Source organism: Mesoplodon bidens (genome assembly GCF_964165515.1).
Source record: "Mesoplodon bidens genome assembly, chromosome: 10".
Taxonomy (NCBI): Eukaryota; Metazoa; Chordata; class Mammalia; order Artiodactyla; family Ziphiidae; genus Mesoplodon; species Mesoplodon bidens.
In genome coordinates this window covers 70,761,829-70,782,848 of record NC_138172.1, presented here as the reverse complement: position 1 = coordinate 70,782,848, position 21,020 = coordinate 70,761,829, and the positions used below count along the sequence as shown (strand labels likewise).

General features: G+C 39.3%; 1 protein-coding gene across 1 annotated transcript in view; it reads right to left on the bottom strand.

The window, feature by feature from the left end:
• Nucleotides 1-21,020, bottom strand: part of DNAH8 (dynein axonemal heavy chain 8) — a 343,843-nt gene that overhangs the window by 183,524 nt on the left and 139,299 nt on the right. The window contains exons 36-41 of the mRNA XM_081246835.1: nucleotides 17,628-17,827; nucleotides 14,727-14,880; nucleotides 12,308-12,471; nucleotides 11,081-11,183; nucleotides 9,961-10,065; nucleotides 9,426-9,587 (exon numbers count right to left, since the gene is read on the bottom strand). Coding sequence (XP_081102961.1) covers nucleotides 9,426-9,587; nucleotides 9,961-10,065; nucleotides 11,081-11,183; nucleotides 12,308-12,471; nucleotides 14,727-14,880; nucleotides 17,628-17,827 — 888 coding nt within the window. The remainder of the gene's footprint in view (nucleotides 1-9,425; nucleotides 9,588-9,960; nucleotides 10,066-11,080; nucleotides 11,184-12,307; nucleotides 12,472-14,726; nucleotides 14,881-17,627; nucleotides 17,828-21,020) is intronic.

Sequence of the window (21,020 nt, the reverse complement as noted above, 5' to 3'; positions counted from 1 at the left end):
TATCTCTTGCACCCGTGGCCGCTGGCTTCCCTGTGCATTTGGTACCACTGGGGCTCCCCCAACCCAAGCAGTTGTACCACCTCTGCACTCTGTCCTCACTGGGGCAGACCCAAGTGCTTCAGGGCAGCCCCAGGAGCAGACTCCTGTGGATGGCCCACACACAGAGGTGGGATAAAACCAAAGCTGAACCCCAGGGGTGGGGCGACCAAGGAAGAGGATTGAAAATCTTCCCATTAGCAGCACAAGCTGCAGATTAAATCCCCACAATCAGCTAGGTAGAACCTGCGCCCATGGAATATTTGAGTAGACAATGAGAGTTCCCACATATGAAAACAGTCTAGTGCTGGCAGCTGTGGACTTTGGGGGCAGCACACGCAGGAACTGGGCCAGATCAGAGCCTGAGTGGTCCCCATAGGGCAGACAACAGGTCCAGAGGACAGCCCAGAGGCAGTGGAGGGCCTCTTGGGGAGGTGGAGGTGGGCTGTGGCTCACAGCGGGAGCAAGGACACTGACAGCTGAGATAACATTATTATTGCTATTATTTTTATTATGCTTTGATTTGTTGTTTGTTCTTTTTTTGGTTGTTGTTCTTGTTTTGTTGTTATTAGTCTTTTGGGATTTTCTTGTTTTTTAACATATCTTTTATTAATTTTTTTATATATTTCTATTTTTACTTTGCTTTTCAGTTGTTCTGTGCTCTTTTCCCTTCTTTTTCTTTAATGTATTTTTTATATTACTATTTCTACTTTGCTTTGCTTTTCTTCTGTGTTTTTCCCCTTTTTTCTTTTTTAATCATTTCTGTCAGTTTTTGTTTCTTTGCTTTATTCTTCAGTTGGCACTCTGCTCTGGTTTTGTTTTTGGGCTTTTTGTTTCTGTTAGTTTTGGTTTTAATTGTTTGATTTCGTTTTCAGGTTCTTTTGTTTGTCTGGTTGTTCTCTTCCTTTTTGTTTTATTTTGTTCTGTTTTTGTTTCTTTTGTATGTGTGTGTTTCCCTGTTTCTGTTTGTTTGATTTTGCTTTTATCATTTGTCTGGGGTTTCATTTGTCTTTTTTATCTTTTTTTTTTTAAATCCCCTTTATTGCCATAATGAGAAACTTGCAGGGTCTTAGTTCCCTGACTGGAAGTCGGCCTGAGCCTCTGGGGAGGGAGCGCTGAGTCCAGGACGCTGGACCACCAGAGAATTCCCAGTCCCAGGGAATGTTAAGCAGTGAGAGCTCTCTAGGAGGCCTCTATCTGAATACAAGACTCCATTCAACTGCCTGCAGCTCCCAGTGCTGGACACCTCAGACCAAACAACAAACAAGACAGGGACACAAACCCACCCAGCAGCAGACAGGCTACCTAAAGTCACACTAAGTTCACAGACACTCCAAAACACACCACCTGACATGGTCCTGCCCATCAGAGGGAAAAGACTCAGCTCCACCCCCCAGAACGCAGGCACCAGTCCCTCCCATCAGGAAGCCTACAAAAGCTACTGGACCAACCTCAGCATCAGGGGCAGAGAACAGAAGCAAGAGGAGCTACGATCCTGCAGCCTAGGGAAAGAAGACCTCAAACACAGTAAATTAGAAATGAGAAGACAGAAAATTATCTTGCAGACAAAGGAGCAAGATAAAAACCCACAAGACCAAAAAAAAAATGAAGAGGAAATAGGCAAACTACCTGAAAAACAATTCAGAGTAATGATAGTAAAGATGATCCAAAATCTTGGAAAGAGAATGAAGGCATGGATCAAGAAGATACAAGAAATGTTTAACAGGGACCTAAAAGAACTAAAGAACAGACAATCAATGGTGAAATGAAAAATACACTAAAGTAATCAATAACAGAACAACAGAGGCAGAAGAAGGGATAAGGGAGCCGGAAGATAGAATGGTAGAAATAACTGCAGCAGAGCAGAATAAAGAAAAAAGAATGAAAAGAAATGAGGACAGTCTCAGAGACCTCTGGGACATTAAGCACACCAATATTTGAATTATAGGGCTCCCAAAAGAAGAAGAGAAAAAGAAAGAGACTGAGAAAATATTTGAAGAGATTACAGTTGAAAACTTCCATAACATGGGAAAAGAAATGGTCAGTCAAGTCCAGGAAGCCGAGAGAGTCCCATACAGGATAAATCCAAGGAGAAACATGCCAAGACACATATTAATCAAACTATCAAAATGTAAACAAAAAGAAAACATATTAAAAGCAGCAAGGGAAAAACAACAAACATACAAGTTAATCCCCATAAGGTTTACAGCTGATCTTTCAGCAGAAACTGCAAGCCAGAGGGAGTGGCAGGACATATTTAAAGCGATGAAAGGGAAAAACCTACAACCAAGATTACTCTACCCAGCAAGGATCTCATTCAGATTCAACAGAGAAATCAAAAGATTTACAGACAAGCAAAAGTTAAGAGAATTCAGCACCACCAAACCAGCTTTATAACAAATGCTAAACAACTCCTCTAGGCACGAAACAGAAGATAAGGAAAAGACCTACAAAAACAAATCCAAAACAATTAAGAAAATGGTTATAGGAACATACATATCAATAATCACCTTAAATGTAAATGGTTTAGGGACTTCCCTGGTGGCGCAGTGGTTAAGAATCCGCCTGCCAATGCAGGGGACACAGGTTTAATCCCTGGTCTGGGAAGATCCCACATGCCACAGAGCAACTAAGCCCATGTGCCAAAACAACTGGGCTTGCGCTCTAGAGCCCGCGAGCCACAACTACTGAGCCCACATGCAACAACTACTGAAGCCCGTGTGCCTGAAGCCCATGCTCCAAACAAGAGAAGCCACTGCAATGAGAAGCCCGCGCACCACAATGAGACCCAATGCGGCCAAAAATAAATAAATAAATAAATAAATAAATAAATAATTTTTTTAAAACTGTAAATGGATTAAATGCCCCAACCAAAGGACACAGACTGGCTGTGACCCATATATGTGCTGTCTACAAGAGACCCACTTCAGACCTAGAGACCCATACAGACTGAAAGTGAGGGGATGGAAAAAGATATTCCATGCAAAGGGAAATCAAAAGAAAGCTGGAGTAAGCAATACTCATATCAGACAAAATAGACTTTAAAATAAAGACTATTACAAGAGACAAGGAAGGACACTACATAATGATCAAGGGATCAATCCAAGAGCAAGATATAACAATTGTAAATATTAATAAACCCAACATAGGAGCACCTCAATACATAAGGCAAAGGCTAACAGCCACAAAAGGGGAAATCAACACTAACACAATAATAGAGCGAGACTTTAATGCCTCACTTACACCAATGGACAGATCATCCAGACAGAAAATTAATAAGGAAACACAAGCCTAAATGACACATTAGACCAGATGGACTTAACTGATACTTATAGGACATTCCATCCAAAACCAGAATACACTTTCTTCTCAACTGCTCATGGAACATTCTCTAGGATAGATCACATCTTGGGTCACAAATCAAGGCTCGGTAAATTTAAGAAAATTGAAATCGTATCAAGTATCTTTTCTGACCACAACACTATGAGACTAGAGATCAAATACAGGAAAAAAACTGTAAAAGAAAAAAAAACATGGAGGCTAAAAATATGCTACTAAACAACCAAGAGATCACTGAGGAAATCAAAGAATACTTAAAAGCAAATGACAATGAAAACATGACCACCCAAAACCTATGGGATGTAGAAAAGCAGTTCTAAGAGGGAGGTTTATAGCAATACAATCCTACGTCAAGAAACAAGAAAAATCTCAAATAAACAACCTAACCTTACACCTAAAGCAATCAGAGAAAGAAGAAAAAAAAAACAAAATTAGTAGAAGGAAAGAAATCATAAAAATCAGATCAGAAATAAATGAAAAAGAAATGAAGGAAACAATAGCAAAAATCAATAAAACTAAAAGCTGGTTCTTTGAGAAGATAAACAAAACTGATAAACCATTAGTCAGACTCATCAAGAAAAAAAGGGAGAAGACTGAAATCAACAGAATTAGAAATGAACAAGGAGAAGTAACAACTGACACTGCAGAAATACAAAGGATCATGAGAGATTACTACAAGCAATTATATGCCAATAAAATGGACAACCTGGAAGAAATGGACAAATTCTTAGGAAAGTACAATCTTCCAAGCCTGAACCAAGAAGAGACAGAAACTATGAACAGACCAATCACAAGCATTGAAGTTGAAACTGTGATTAAATATCTTCCAACAAACAAAAGCCCAGGCCCAGATGGCTTCACAGGCGAATTCTATCAAACATTTAGAGAAGAGCTAACACCTATCCTTCTCAAACTCTTCCAAAATATAGCAGAGGAAGGAACACTCCCAAACTCATTCAACGAGGCCACCATCACCCTAATACCAAAACCAGACAAAGATAACACAAAAAAATAAAATTACAGACCAATATCACTGTTGAACATAGATGCAAAAATCCTCAGCAAAATACTAGCAAACAGAATCCAACAACGCATTAAAAGGATCATACATCAGGATCAAGTGGGGTTTATCCCAGGAATGCAAGGATTCTTCAATATATGCAAATCAATCAATGTGATACACCATATTAACAAACTGACAGATAAAAACCATAGAATCATCTCAATAGATGCAGAAAAAGTTTCCGACAAAATTCAACACCCATTTATGATAAAAACTTTCCAGAAAGTGGGCATAGAAGCAACCTACCTCAACATAACAAAGGCCATATATGACAAACTGACAGCAAACAACATTCTCAGTGGTGAAAAACTGAAACCATTCCCTCTAAGATCAGGAACAAGACAAGGTTGCCCACTCTCACCACTACTTTTCAACATAGTTTTGGAAGTCATAGCCACGGCAATCAGAGAAGAAAAAGATATAAAAGGAATCCAAATGTCAAAAGAAGAAGTAAAATTGGCACTGTTTGCAGATGACATGATACTATACATAGAAAATCCTAAAGGTGCCACCAGAAAACTACTAGAGCTAATCAACAAATTTAGTAAAGTTGTAGGATACCAAATTAATATACAGAAATCTCTTGCATTCCTGTACACTAACAATGAAATTTCAGAAAGAGAAATTAAGGAAACAATCCCATTTACCATTGCAACAAAAAGAATAAAATACCTAGGAATAAACCTCCCTAAGGAGACAAAAGACCTGTATGCAGAAAGCTATAAGACACTGATGAATCAAAGATGATATAAATAGATGGAGAGATATACCATGTTCTTGGGTTGGAAGAATCAACATTGTGGAAATGACTATACTACCCAAAGCAGTCTACAAATTCAGTGCAATCCCTATCAAATCACCAATGGTATTTATCACAAACCTAGAACAAAAAATTTTACTATATGTACGGAAACACAAAAGACCCCGAATAGCCAAAGCAATCTTGAGAAAGAAAAACGGAGCTGGAGGAATCAGGCTCCCTGACTTCAGACTATACCACAAAGCTACAGTAATCAAGACAGTATGGTACAGGCAGAAAAACAGAAATACATATCAGTGGAACAGAGTAGAAAGCCCAGAGATAAACCCATGCACCTATGGTCACCTTATCTTTGACAAAGGAGGCAAGAATATACAATGGAGAAGAGACAGCCTCTTCAATAGTGGTGCTGGGAAAACTGGACAGCTACATGTAAAAGAATGAAATTAGAACACTTCCTAACACGATACACAAAAATAAACTCAAAATGGATTTAAAGACCTAAATCTAAGGACAGACTCTATAAAACTCTTAGAGGAAAACAGAGGTGGAACACTCCTTGACATAAATCACAGCAAGATCCTTTTTGGCCCATCTCCTAAAGAAATGGAAATAAAAACAAAAATAAATAAATGGGACCTAATGAAACTTAAAAGCTTTTGCACAGCAAGGGAAACCATAAACTAGACGAAAAGACAACCCTCAGAATGGGAGAAAATATTTGCAAATGAAGCAGCTGACAGAGGATTAATCTCCAAAATATACAAGCAGCTCATGCAGCTTAATATCAAAAAAAACAAACAACTCAATCCAAAATTGGGCAGAAGACCTAAATAGACATTTCTCCAAAGAAGACATACAGATGGCCAACAAGCACTTGAAAAGATGCTCAACATCACTAATCATTAGAGAAATGCAAATCAAAACCACAATAAGGTATCACCTCACACCAGTCAGAATGGCCATCATCAAAAAATCTACAAACAATAAATGCTGGAGAGGGTGTGGAGAAAAGGGAACCCTCCTGCACTGTTGGTGGGAATGTAAATTGATACAGCCACTATGGAGAACAGTATGGAGGTTGCTTACAAAACTAAAAATACAACTGCCATATGACCCAGCCATCCCACTACTGGGCATATACCCTGAGAAAACCATAATTCAAAAAGAGTCATGTACCACAATGTTCAGTGCAGCACTATTTACAATAGCCAGGACATGGAGGCAACCTAAATGTCCATCAACAGATGAATGGATAAAGATGATGTGGTACATATATACAGTGGAATATCAGCCATAAAAAGGAACGAAATTGAGTCATTGTTAGTGATATGGATGGACCTAGAGTCCATCATGCAGAGTGAAGTAAGTCAGAAAGAAAAACCAAATACTGTATATTAACACATATATATGGAATCTAGAAAAATGGTACTGATGAACCTAGTGGCAGGGCAGAAATAGAGACGCAGACGTAGAGAACAGACTTGTGGACACAGAAGAGGAAGGGGAGGGTGGGACGAACTGAGAAAGTAACACTGACATATATACATTACCATGTGTAAAATAGATAGCTAGTGGGAAGCTGCTGTATAGCACAGGGAGATCAGCTCATTGCTTTGTGACGACCTAGAGGGGTGGGATGGGGAGGGTGGGAGGGAGGCCCAAGAAGGAGGGGGTATGCAGGTATACGTATACATATAACTGATTCACTTTGTTGTACAGCATAAACTAACACAACATTGTATAGCAATTATAATCTAATAATGATGAAAAAAATAAAATGGCTATCCTAAGTCACCAAGAAAAGCTTAAATTATGTTTTTCACTAGGTTTAAGAAGCAGCAGACTTCACAGGGAAAACTGGAGGATGTTTCATTACAATAAAAAACAAAATAAGAATGCTCATTCTCATCAATATTATTTGATGCTTATAGTGAGCATATTAAAAAATACTGAAAGGGACCACATGAAAATATTAAGTCATCATTTCCAAGTGGCAGAAAAATGGGAAATTTTTATTTTCACTTTCATATTCTTCAAGTTTTCCCCAATTTTTGCAACAAGGATCCATTGTGTTCATAATCTTAAAAACGTGTTTGAGAAGAAAACAGAGGTGAAATTTTAAACAATTTTAGATAAAAAATTAACATTGTAATAGGCAAATTTATTTGGGAAACCTGCTTTTTAAAATGTAATTTAGGGACTTTCCGGGTGGTACAGTGGTTAAGAATCCGCCTGCCAATGCACAGGACACAGGTTTGATCCCTGGTCCAGGAAGATTCCACATGCCACGAAGCAACGAAGTTCATGTGCCACAACTACTGAGCCTGAGCTCTAGATCCCATGAGCCACAACTACTGAGCCCGTGTGCCAAAGCTACTGAAGCCCGTGTGCCTAGAGCCTGTGCTCTGCAACAAAAGAAGCCACCACAATGCGAAGCCCATGCACAGCAATGAAGAATAGCCCCAGCTCGCTGCAACTAGAGAAAGCCCGCATGCAGCAACGAAGACCCAACACAGCCAAAAATAAACAAGTAAATAAATAAATAAATAAATTTATTTTAAAAATAAATAAATGAAATAAAATGCAATTTAAAGAGTAATATATATATTGAATGAATATATTGAATGACTATATATTGAATGAATATAGAAAGAATATATTTATATATTCATTACTCTTTAAAGCAATTTTTCCAGAAAACTGAAATTTGTCCACTACAATGTTAAGATTTTTATCTAAAAATCTTTGTGTGTGTGTGTGTGTATATATGTATATATACACACATTAAATAAAGTCCTAAAAGTTAGTCAACTTTCCTACTATATCCTGTTCAACTTCATTGCTACTTTAAATTTGCTTTTCAACTTTTCCAACTTTAATCCTATATCTCTTTCAGAGTACAAAGGGTGATCAAGCTTTCCTGAGAGAGGGCAAGTATGTTGATTTAGTCTAAGGAGCTATTTTTCTCAGCTTATCAAATAAAGTATTTTATAAAGCTTTATCGCAAATGCTAATAAGAATATTAAAGTTTACCAAGGATATTATACAATACAAAAACAATATTAAAATATTCTCTCCAGTGGAGGTTGATTTTAGGTCTGTACTTCTGTCATTTGAATAATTTCATATCATTTCAGCTGCCTCCACTGTGTGTGCAGTAACACAGGATTTGGAGTTCAGGTTGGGAGGAGGAGCTGGGAAAGCAAAACCTGCCTATATTTTCCTTGGATAGCTCTTGCCTTCTGTCCCACACTATCTCTGACCCAGATCACAAATCATCACTTTTCATTTATCTTGGCTGAAAATGTAATGGAACTGTTAGCTCTTCATTTTCTGTGTCCCGTTTTAATAATACCTGGCACCTGACAATGCACTTCTAAGAGCCAAAGGGCAGGAGAGTTGTTCAAGAGAACACCTGCTCCAGCCTCTTCAAGGTCTTCTCTCTTTAAAAACTTAGTCACATTTAAGGTGGGACTTCCCTGGTGGTCCATTGGTTACGAATCTGCCTTCCAAAGCAGGGGACACAGGTTTGATCCCTGGTCGGGGAGGTAAGATCCCACATGCCACGGGGCAACTAAGCCCGTGCACCACAACGACTGAGCCCACACACTCTGGAGCCTGTGCGCCACAAGTAGAGAGAAGCCAGCGCGCCACAATGAAAAATCCCACATGCCGCAACGAAGATCCCACATGCCGCAACTGAGACCCGACACAGCCAAATAAATTAATTAATTTAATTAAATATTTTTTAAAAACTTAGTTGTATTTAACAAATTATGCCAATTTTTAATTATTTGAAGGCAAAATAAACAAAAGGCAAGGTGGATTTCATTTCAGAAAAAGATATGCTCCTTCCTTTTATATATGTCCATATCCATATCTATATCTGTGTCTATATTTATGTATGAATAGATATATATAGACGGTTTTTATACATAGATAGGTGTCGTTTATACATAAGATGAAATTTGTCGTTAGTGCTTTAGTCTCAGTGTATATCCTCAATGATGGAAGAACAGTGGCAAATCCTCTTCTCGGGGATGGGATGGATAGGCCTAGAATGGTGTAGGTGGACAAGCAAGTGGTCAGGCAGGTGGTTGGGGGCTGAGGGTGGGTGGCCTCTCTAACTAGTTCTAAGCTAGAACAGCCTCCACATCATCAGGCTAACTGCCTCCTGAATATCTTTCCCCCTTATTTTGCAATTTAAATGTCATGTATTCTCACCTGTGCTGGAAAGTGATTGAGGAAAGGTAAGAGCTGAAATCCTGAATCACTGATTTGATAGAATGCAGATCTAATTATATTATGTAAGGACGACATCTGCATTTTTAGCAGGTCCAGAAGCCAAATCTCCACGGGACCTTTGGCCATAACAGGATTATCCAACTGAAAGATATATTACAAATATATTACAAATTGATAATAATTTGGTATTTTTACAAATGTCATAAATCAAAGTACCTCAGGCAAAGCAAACAAAATATTTCACACAAAATATTTAAAACATGAGTAAAATCAACTAATACTATATGTGGAAAGAACTATAAAGATCATCTGGTCTAAAACTTTCATTGTGTAGATGATAAAATGAGCCTCAGAGAAGTTAAATGAGTTATCCAAACTAGTCTGTTACAAAGCCAGGGCTACAGAACTAAAACCCGACTCCACTCCCCTCCCTTTCTTTCATAAGAGAATTGCATTCTCCTCAAATCTAAATTTTTAAAGAAATCCTGATAAAATTTTAACCAAGTTAAATTACAATAATTTTTTCTCCTTCTCTTGATATGACAGCCATGATACGATCATAGTCTTTTGCATGGAAGGTCACCTCATTTATGTTGTCAGACACTGCAGGGAGATGTGGCTATAAGAAAGCACAAGACAGAGCAAACACATCATACATGAGGTTAAACACAAAAGTCACTGAGATGTTTTTTAAAGCTTTACTATTTTTTATATTTGTAAGAGATTAAGAATTTACTTCATTGTCTCCAAAAAAAAAAAAAGACTCTTCTTTGACCCTTGACTGACTTGGAAGCCCACTTTTTAAAATCCAGCCCTACAGAATGTTTCCTCCAAGACCTACAAATGCACCTCTTATGTTATGGAGATTCAACTAGTAACTGACATCTTCCTCCCGATGGACACTGAACCACATGGTCCCTGCCCTCTTCCCTCCCAGGGATAGCTCAGTCCTTCTCTCTTGGCTCTATGTCTGCCTTACACAGCTTCTACTTCCCTCCTTTCCTTTCTCATCCCCACAACTCCCTGGAAACCAACAAGGAAGGTATTACTAGCTGTTTCCCAGATTCCCAAACCAGAAATGGCCCTGGAATGGGTGTTCCAGTGCCTCTCACACCCAGTTCTCTGTAGTTTTTCTCTTCCTCCTGGAAGTATTGCCCTTGGAAATGGCAATAAAAGCATTTGAGAAGCACTTGGGACAAAAAAAGGACAAATCCAAACCACAATCCCTATTTGATCTAAGAATATTTAGATTAAAATACTCATAACAATGAATTACATTTAGTGAGCACATACTGTGTGTCCAAAACTTTTCAATGAATTATCTTGTGTAATCCTTATGACAATCCCATGAGGTGGAAATGATTAATATCCTGATTTTACACACAAGGAAACTGAGGCACAGGAAAATTAAGAAGCTGGCCAAGGTCACCCAGCTGGTGAGTTGCATAATCAGTGACCCTTGCCTCAGGCTGATGGGCTCCGAATACAAAGAAAATAAGACGTTTTATAACCAACATAATTTTTAATACTCTTCTTTCCTGGCTGCACTTTTAAGACATTAACTTCATTTTTATTTTTTAATACATAGGCTGTGGAAAAAAAGGATTTAGGTAACAGATATTTAGATTACATACTTGTATGGTATGGGAATCACTGGCTTGTCCAAGAATTTCCAGGAGAACTGGATCAGATACAAAGAAGAATCTTGGAAATAGTAATCGCTTCTTCTCCAAATACCTTTAAATAAAGTCACATTACCAAATAATTTTTTCTGAATTATTAATTTTGGGTTTTTTTAGCCACTAACATCAATAAGATAGTAGCAAACACCTACAGTCATTTCCCATTTGCCTCTGAAATGTTTGGTTAGAAAGAAAGTCCTACTGCACCATGGATGGCACCTGGGAAAACAAGTGGAAATAAGAAAGTGATCCAGAGCAAGCCTGCTCCATCCTATCTTCTTTCTCATCAAGAGCCGTCCTGCAACCTTTCTAAAGTACTGTGAACCTCGCAGCTTAAACCCAGGGTGAACACATAATTTACCTCCAAACCAAGATATTTTGAGTGAGAGGGGAGACAAATAGCCATTCAGCCAGGACAGAGGCATAAATTTGGACCAACCAAGATATATCGTTACCCTATTTCAAATAGAAATTGAGAATGAACTGCCTTTTAAGAAAACTATCTGTGAGTTTGCCTGGTTAATTGTTCTCTGAGTGCACATCTCTACTCCATGCCTGTAGTGTGTTGACTGGTAGCCCCAAAAAGACATGTCCACATCCTATTCCCTGGAATCTGTGAATGTGGCCTCATTTGCAAAAAGGGTCTTTGCAAATGTACCGAAGTTAAGGAACTCGAGAAGAGATAATCTTGGATTATTCAGATGAGCCCTAAATCCACTGACAAGTGTCCTCATAAGAGACACACAGGAAGAAGAGGAGAAGGACCTATAAAGACAGAGACAGAGATTGGAGTTATATAGTCACAAGCCAAGAGCCACCAGAAGCTGGAAGAGGCAAGGAAAGATTCTCCCTAGAGCCCTCAGAAGGTGCTGATAACTTGATTTCAGACTTCTGGCCTCCAGAACTGTGAGAAAATATATTTCAGTTGTCTTAAGCCACCCAGTTTGTGGTAATTTGTTACAGCAGCCCTACAAAACTAATACAATGCTGTAACTCACCCACCCTCAACTTGAAGGTGTCTTTTTTGGCAGAGAAATTAAATTTATGTGAAATGTTAAATTCCTAACACCACCTCAACCATCACTACCAAACCAAAAATGCAGTCAATTCTATTAACTTGTTTGGGATAAAACACCATCACATATAAAATGATAGGTACTTTAAAAATTAAACTCTTACCCTGTAAGTGACTTCTGACATACTTCTAATTGTTCATGTAAATGAGGTAAAAGCTGCCCCATAGTTTCATCTCCAACACAGCAACTAATCACATTGGGATTCTCATGAGCTCGCTGCATTATCTTTATCCATGACTTGTCAATATTCTGAAAACGTTTTGCTTCCTAAAAACATAAGTAAAGTAAAAGTTGGCATGTGGATAACTGAATGAAGCCAAGTCTTCACTTTGGCATCTCCTATAGTTCCTCAAACCAGCCTATTAGTCTCAGGCTACATAATTTAAAGGGGCAATTTTTTTTCATCTGAATTAACTCTGGAACAAGAGAACTGCTTATTGAAATGCTGTTCTATCACAATGAGATTTATTGCTGATTTTTTTCCTTACATTTAATATATTTTTCAAAGTGCCACATGATTAATTTGCAGAGCTATCAACTTAAATCTCAAATCTAGTCTTTCAGTACCCCAGGTGTTTTGGTTTGATGAGCAAACTGAAGAAGCATGAAAATAATTTGATCTCAGTATTTTGGAATAATTAAAGCTTAATAGTACACCAGGAAAAAGAAAAAGAAAACAGTAAAAATCCAAAACAAAGCTTCATTTACATTTTTGCAAATGAAAACTTTCTGATTACCATGGATGATATTAACCTTTGCATTCAATTTTTTAAAATGCTTTTAGAAATTGGCATAATCTTGCCTCTATTAAAACTTTTATGTGCACTTTTAAAAAATAAAACTTTCTGATTAAAAATGAAAGATTTATGTTTTAAAAATGTGTTACAGAGGGAAACCAGCTATTTTCAAAATGCTTTATCCTTGATTTTTAATCTATAGTGATGCCATAAGTATGGAAATTCAAAAGAGTAGGCTTAGGGGACTTCCTTGGTGGTCCAGTGATAAAGAATCTACCTTCCAATGCAGGGGACGCGGGTTTGATCCCTGGTCGGGGAACTAAGATCCCACATGCCGCGCGGCAACTAAGCCCACGCACCACAACTACTGCGCTCACACACCTCAACGAGGGAGCCCGCGTGCCGCAAACTACAGAGCCCACACACCCTGGAGCCCCTATGCCACAACTAAAGAGAAGCCCTGTGCCGCAACAAAGAGGCCCCGCGCTGGCAACGAAAGATCCCGCACGCCTCAACAAAGATCCCGCGTGCTGCAACTTAAAACCCGATGCAGCCAAAAAAAAAAAATTAAAAAAAATAAGTGTTTAAAAAAAAAAAGAGGGCTTCCCTGGTGGTGCAGTGGTTGGGGGTCCGCCTGCCGATGCAGGGGGCGCGGATTCGTGCCCCGGTCCGGGAGGATCCCACATGCCGCAGAGCGGCTGGGCCCGTGAGCCGGTGGCCGCTGGGCCTGCGCGTCCGGAGCTTGTGCTCCGCAACGGGAGGGGCCGCAGCAGTGAGAGACCCGCGTACCGCAAAAAAAAAAAAAAAAAAGAGTAGGCCTAATTTTATAAGAGGAAAATTACCTTCATAGAATAATTATTAGTAAGTTACTGGGTATTCATTTAAAAGGTCCCATATAGCTGTTTTAAAGAATTTGTTACAGGCTTCTAAGGCTAAGTTTCCTTGCCTCATGTTTCTGATCTACTATTAGTTAACTTACTAATAGTTAATTTGTGTTTACAGAATACAGGTTATTTTATCTTCTACTCTCAGAGGAATAAGTCTAATTCTAAGAAGAGATGAACTATTATAATTTAATAGTATCATATTCAAATGTACCTCACCTCTTCAGACGACCTGGAGATTTGAAAATTATGTGAGTTTCTTGTTTCTACTAATGTAAATCAAAGGTCAGCACTTTTTAAAAAAAACTTCTTTGTAAAGGGCAAGATACTAAATATTTTAGGCTTTGTAGGCCATATGGTCTCTGTTACAACTACTCAACTCTGCCATTGTAATGCTAAAGCAGCCATAGACAGAACATAAGTGAATGCACATGGCTGTATTCCAATAAAACTGTATTTACAGAAACAGGTGGGACTTCCCTGGTGGCACAGTGGTTAAGAATCTGCCTGCCAATGCAGGAGACACAGGTTTGATCAGTGGTCCGGGAAGATCCCACATGCTGTGGAGCAACTAAGCCCGTGCGCCACAACTACTGAGCCTGCGCCTGAAAGCCCGTGCTCCACAACAAGAGAAGCCACAGCAATGAGAAGCCCGTGCACCTCAACAAAGAGTAGCCCCAGCTTGCCACAACTAGAGAAAGCCCACACGCAGCAACGAAGATCCAACGCAGCCAAAAATAAAATTAAAAAACAAAACAAAACAGGTGAGTTGGCCATAGTTTGCAAACCCCTGGTGCAAATAATCAAGACAAGACTATATGTCTTTCTGAAGACTTTTACAGAGACATATAAACAACATACACTAAATTATTCTATCAGCAGTTACAAAAACCATATTTACCTGAGGTAGCTGTTTGGCAATATCCCCACCTACAAAGACAGCTTCAAGATAAACCCAAAGGTTCTGGACTACTAGCCACTCTTCAATTATATCTGAGGAAGTGGACAATTTATACACCCAATCCTGGATATTTTTTTTTAATGGAGCATTATATCTAAAAAGTAAGAATGGAAAGATATTACATTTTAAGGAAGATTCAGAAAATAGTATGGCTTATAGCAAATAATAGGAGAAAAATTCCTTTGACACTGAACATTTTTTCCTTAAAAAAAGGCAGCTCCTATTAAATTTCATACAGTTAATGAGATGTTTGCATTTTTATGAATGAAACATATAATTACAGTGATTTCATTTAGTGGTCCCATGTATCAGTGATAAACTAAGAAGTTCACCAAGTTTTAAGCCACAGAGGTCCAGTAAAGGAATTGTGCTGGTTGCTCCTCTGAGTAAAGGGAAAACAAGGAATAAGATGGCTTTCCAAGTCTTTTGTGAACCAAATCCAAGTGGAAAATCACACAGAGGATACTGTTGTTACTGGTCTATGGAACTACTACCACAAGGCCAGGGTCAAGCTTGAGGTCTGATGTCTACTACAGATGTGCTCTTCCCACCCACAGACTGCTAATTCCCAGGCACTACACCTAGATTCTGCAGTGTTAACGTTACAGAACTGCTATCCCCCAAAAGCCTGGTTCCTGTTTTTTCACCATCAGGGCTAGCTGAAGTGTTCATGAGAATACAAGGTGTCCAGAAAGCTGGGCATAACTAAGAAAGACACGAAATAGAGTGGATGCCATGAGGAAGTGATGGGAAGGTACTGGGGAAAGACCTAATTAACTACAGTTGAATTAAGAAGCTGACTTCAGTTTGTGGCAATGGCAAGTAGCTTTGAAGTTGTGTCGTGGAATTTCCCGGTGAGTGGCATTTGTTGAGGACAGTCTTAAAACTTTACTTGATCCAGGACAGGATGACTTGAAGGGGCTCACATGAAGAATGGGGTCCTTCTGGGAATAGTCTGATGCCTAAGTGTAACCCTTCACTTCTATGGAAGACTATGTTATACATGGAGGTAGAAAGGGGTTGTACAAAAACTGCCCCAAGGAGGTAGATGAGTTGATCTGGCAGTAAGAGGCATTTTTCTCAACTCCCAATTTATAGTGTCCATCTGGCCATCAGGCTAGAGCTGAAAGGCAGTCAATATGCCAAAAAAAAAAAAAAACCTTCAAGATCAATACACACAGACCAAGACGGTACGGAAGGGCATTTCAGGGAGTTGAAGCACTTAGATATTTGGAGCCAAAACTAATTTTGCACAGAATAAAAAAAAATCATCTTTGATGGTATGTAACTTCCCAACAAGAAAAAGGGAGATTTGAAATAAAATCACTAATGACCAGTTTTTGTCGTTTGGCCAGGTACCTGCATTGCACAGCTTTGTGTGGTGGAACCTGTTTACACAGGTAGGAAGGCCCTTGGAATGCCAGGGTATCAGGGACCCACCAGGAAAGTGTCACAATCCAGGGAATCCAGGTGAGTGAAGCCTCACCCATGAAGATACACAATTTCCTTCTCACATCCGGGTAGCCCTAGAGATCCAGCTGGTACTGCCTTCTATGAGATCAGTCTGTGGTTGGCTCTAGAAGAGCTTTTCTGGATCCACTTGATGCTGCAAAGTTCTCTAGGAGGAGAATCTACTGAAGTGTTGTGACTTCTTAGATATCCTTATACTCCTTCTAGCAGGGCCTCAACATTGAGTTTACTAGTACCATAAATAAGTACTATAATATTCAGGTTATATGCAAGTTAAGAATGAAATTAAGAAAGGCTTCAAGTCCTGAATTCTTGGGCTACAAACCAGGTTCAGGTGAATCTACAGCCCTTCTTCAAGAGGTCATCATTCAGGAAATCAAGATGGAAGAATTTGCAATGAACCATGGGGAAGTAGCAGCCTGTGAAGTCTAGGAACCACTGAATGGCCTATGGTCACCTTTGCCAGGTTATTCAGATTCCCTGAAAGCAGAGGGCATACCCTAGGAGTTTAACCCCAGCAACTTCAACCCAGTATTAGGAGCTCTGTGAGTTAGTACATTATCCAAATACAAGACTGCCTCTGAGCCAGAGGTAATGCAGGATGTCATTCATTAACCAGCAGTCCCAACCTGGAGGTAGGGTACTAGAATCCCCATGGACACTGACCTCTGTTAATGACCTCTGAGATAATGTGACATATTTCTTAGGTGTGTTAGGGTGAAGACCAGTTAAGAATTACTGGATAGTCAGCTAGGGGATTAGAGGTTGCTAATGCCAAGACAGTGTACTTAATCTGGGTCCCATTTCCTAAAGCTGCGCTTGAGGTAACAGTCACCTTCAAGCAGTTCAGTAGTCCAGTGATGGACATGTTGCCTTGTTTAGGCTGCAGTGGACCCAGCACAAATGTAGCCACTTTTCACCATAAAAAATCCAAGTGTGTAAGTGTCAAGCCCTTCATTATATTCCTTCATGTGTTGATGGCATACTTTTCCTGGGCCATTGGTTGAACACTTGAGCAGGTTTAGCCAAGGAGGGAAATGATGAAAAATCAGAGAATGAAAAGAGAAAGGAGATAAAATGAAGGTGTCATCTTGGTGGGGAGTCCAGATGTTCAGGAGGTAAGCTGCCAATTTGAGGGAGAATAATTATGATGGGGCCCATCACGAAACATAGGAAGGGGAGGTGAGTACCATAGAAGAGATGGAGGCCATGATTAGTAGGGAAAATAGGTAGTTCACGTAAGGACAGACAAGAGTCGACATTTAGATCAGAATCTTGTGTTGTGCCACAGCTACAAAAGTGGGCTTTTATCTAAAATTATATAACCCTAAATACCAAATCAAAACCTTCCCCTGAAAATTATAAAATTACCTGTTGCTTAGTAAGGAACCTAAGACCATTAAACTATCCTCCATCAAGGTGATAATCTCTCCCGATTCAGTTCCTTTGAGCAGCAGCTCTCCCTTTCCCTTAAATGCTGCAAAACTCAGGTTCTGGTTGGTCCAATTCTCAATCACCTGAGTCAGCTTGGCTTCAATATCCTTCTCCTTAATGGCAGATATGCAAACATCCTTCAGAAGGAAATCAAAGAATATGTCATGACATTTTCAATTACAAATTAAGTGCATTTAAAATCAGAATTTTTTAGCTTGGCCCTAGAAGTCATTGGGTCATTTTACGGCCAAGAAAACCAAGGCTTAAGATGATTGTGTTGCAAGTTCAAACCAGAACCTTCTGACACTCTGCCTACTAATTATTTTATTGTACCACCTACATGAGATAATGGAACTTAAATCATCATGTTCTTATTTATATTTTTAGTTGGTGTTTTTCAGCCAAAATGGATATAATCACAGCTGCTCTATCTCAGCAGCTTGCTATGAGAAGCAAATGAGAATATATATGAGACTCTTTCGAACTCTTTAAAGTAACATATAAACATTGTTATATTCCTGCCTGTTCTGGCCCTAATATGAATATCTCACTTGATTAAAAGTTAATTCTATTTTTAATGAGTTTTTCTGTTTTTCTGAGAATCTTTGATATGAAAGTTTCACAAGGGAAAATAAAAGTAAGGTATTTTCTGCAACATGCCTCAATTAATTTTCATACTTAGAATCACAGAAGCTCAGAGATGGGAAGGAATATAAAGGTTCAAGGAATTTCCACAAATGATTATATTACAAATTAGTGTGTAGTAAGTGTAATAAGAGTGGTGTGAACTGTTGTGAGTTCTGAGGAGGAGAAATGACTTTTGCCTGCAGCAAGGAGGAAAGGCTTCATTGAGGAGGGAGCATCTGAGAATAAGTGGGATTCCAAAAGGGGGAGGGAGAAGACATTTTACAGGAAGGGAAAAGGCTTCCTTTAGAGGCCATGAATGAAGTAACAGTAAGAATCCAGCTTGGCTAATAGCAGGGCATATGGGGTAAAGAAAACAGAATATACCAGTGTAGACAACACTGAGAGTCTGTTTTGGGGTAAGAATAGTTAATAACTGAATCCCAGAATCCCTTGGACTTGCAAAATCAAGTTTTCAAAGCACAGCCTATGAATAGCTATACTCTTAAGTGTAAAAACCTACCTATATAAGAATGAGGTGGTCACCAAAGGTTTTTAAACTCTTTATTTCCCTCAGTAGTATCTGAATGGCATTTATAAATAGGACAAAAATGCTTTGAAAACAAAACTTGTGGCGTGCATGTTGCTAAAAGAGGCAAGGAGGCAGCAGAAAACTCAAAACCATACATTTAGGGGATATTTCTGGTCATGGGGTGCAGTTTTCGCCTCCAAAAACATAGAATAATGTACAAAACACAAAAAGAGAAGGTAAAAAACAAACACAGTAAGACTTAAAAACAAGGTAAACATCTCCATGAACTAGAAGTGAAAAAGACATGCAAGCCAGGAGGTGGAGCTGAAGCCCAGGCCTGAGGGCTCTGGTCAGTGGGTGCCAACCCCTTGGCTCCTGCAGGACAGAGGAGACTAAAAGTGGCCTGTATGAAAGGGACCATCAGGACTATGGTCTAGATCCCTCCACTGTGGAAGGAGGTTGCCTGTAGCTGCCATCTGGTCATCTGGATTAAATGAACCTAGGGATGTGGCAGATGGGGTGACAGATCCAGGTCCACAACCAGGACCTGAGACAGGTCAGCTCTGCCTGGATCTGCCCCACCACAGCAGAATAGGGGATGTAAACCACTATTGTAACAGCTGGCTCTGGACTTGAGGAGATGGGGGATGCAGGAGGAAGCCACAAAACCACTAGACTCCTAAGGAAGGCTAAAATGCAGAAGGAGAAAAACAATTTTAACAAATTATAAAAGCCACATTTTTTAAAGCTCACCACTCAAAATGAGTCCTCTAAAAAATAAAAATTGCAAAATCCTTGGGAATTCCCTGGCAGTCCTGTGGTTAGGACTCCATGCTTTCACTGCCAAGGGCCCAGGTTCAATCCCTGGTTCAATCCCTGGTTGGGGAGCTAAGATCTTGCAAGCCGCATGGTGCAGCCGGAAAAAAAAAGGAAAAAAAAATTGCAAAACCCATGAAAAGAAGTCTGATACTCAGAGAGATAGCCAACATAAAAAACAATCAGAGTAAAAACTCAGTCCAGGTGAAATTAATTTTATAGAACAATCTGAAAAATAATCTTTAATTATGGTTAATCTGGGGGCCTTGGAGTATGGAAGGTAGAGATGAACTTATATTGGCCATGAGGTGATAATTTTGGAAGCAAGAGGATCCCTACTTTTCTTTGAAATTTTCCGTAATAAAAAATTTTTAAATAATTATGTTTAGGATGCTCAAAGAGATAAATGAAGAACTCTAAAGATTTGCAATTTATAGGCTTGAGAATATATAAAATATTTGAGAATATATGTAGATTTAATAATCTATAGATCTAAGAATCTATAAAAAGGACAGAAAAAATGTAGAAATGAAAAAAGAACAGGTGGTCACAAAAGAAAAAGAACTAAGTTCTAGATCAAGATGGTGACATAGGACGATACTGAACTCACCTCCTCCCATGGACACACCAAACCTACAGCTACATGTGGAACTCAAAGAAACCCAAAAACTAGTTGAGCAACTCTTATACATTAGGTGAACAAGGAAAAACTCACATCAAAACTGGCAGGAGAAGCTGAGACAGAATCTCATGTTCAGCCCCACCCCTGGCACAGGAATCCACAATCGGGAAGGAACCCACAGACCAGAGGTTCTCCCTGAGGAGCAAACGATTTGAACTCCACATCGGGCACCCCAACTTTTAAGACCTATACCTGAGAGGTGAGCACCCCAAAATTCAGGACTTATGTCCATGAGACCCACAAGGCCATAGTAAACTGAGAAATAGTTCTTAAATGGCTTATTTGTACTCATCCAACCCAGGGCCCAGCACAGAGACAGCTGACTAAAAAGCACCTAGTCCTCTGTGGAAAAAAAGGCCTATTTGTTTAATATGCAGATATACCCAAAGAGACTCACAAGAAAACACGCAATTAAAGTGTCAAAAGTTAAAGAGAAGGAGAGATCTTAAAAACAGCAAGAGAAAGACAACTTGTTACATACAAGGGCACCCCATGAGACTATCAGCAGATTTTTCAGCAGAAACTGGAGAGGGTGTGGAGAAAAGGGAACCCTCTTGCACTGTTGGTGGGAATGTAAATTAATACAGCCACTGTGGAGAACAGTATGGAGGTTCCTTACAAAACTAAAAATAGAACTACCATATGACCCAGCAATCCCACTACTGGGCATATACCC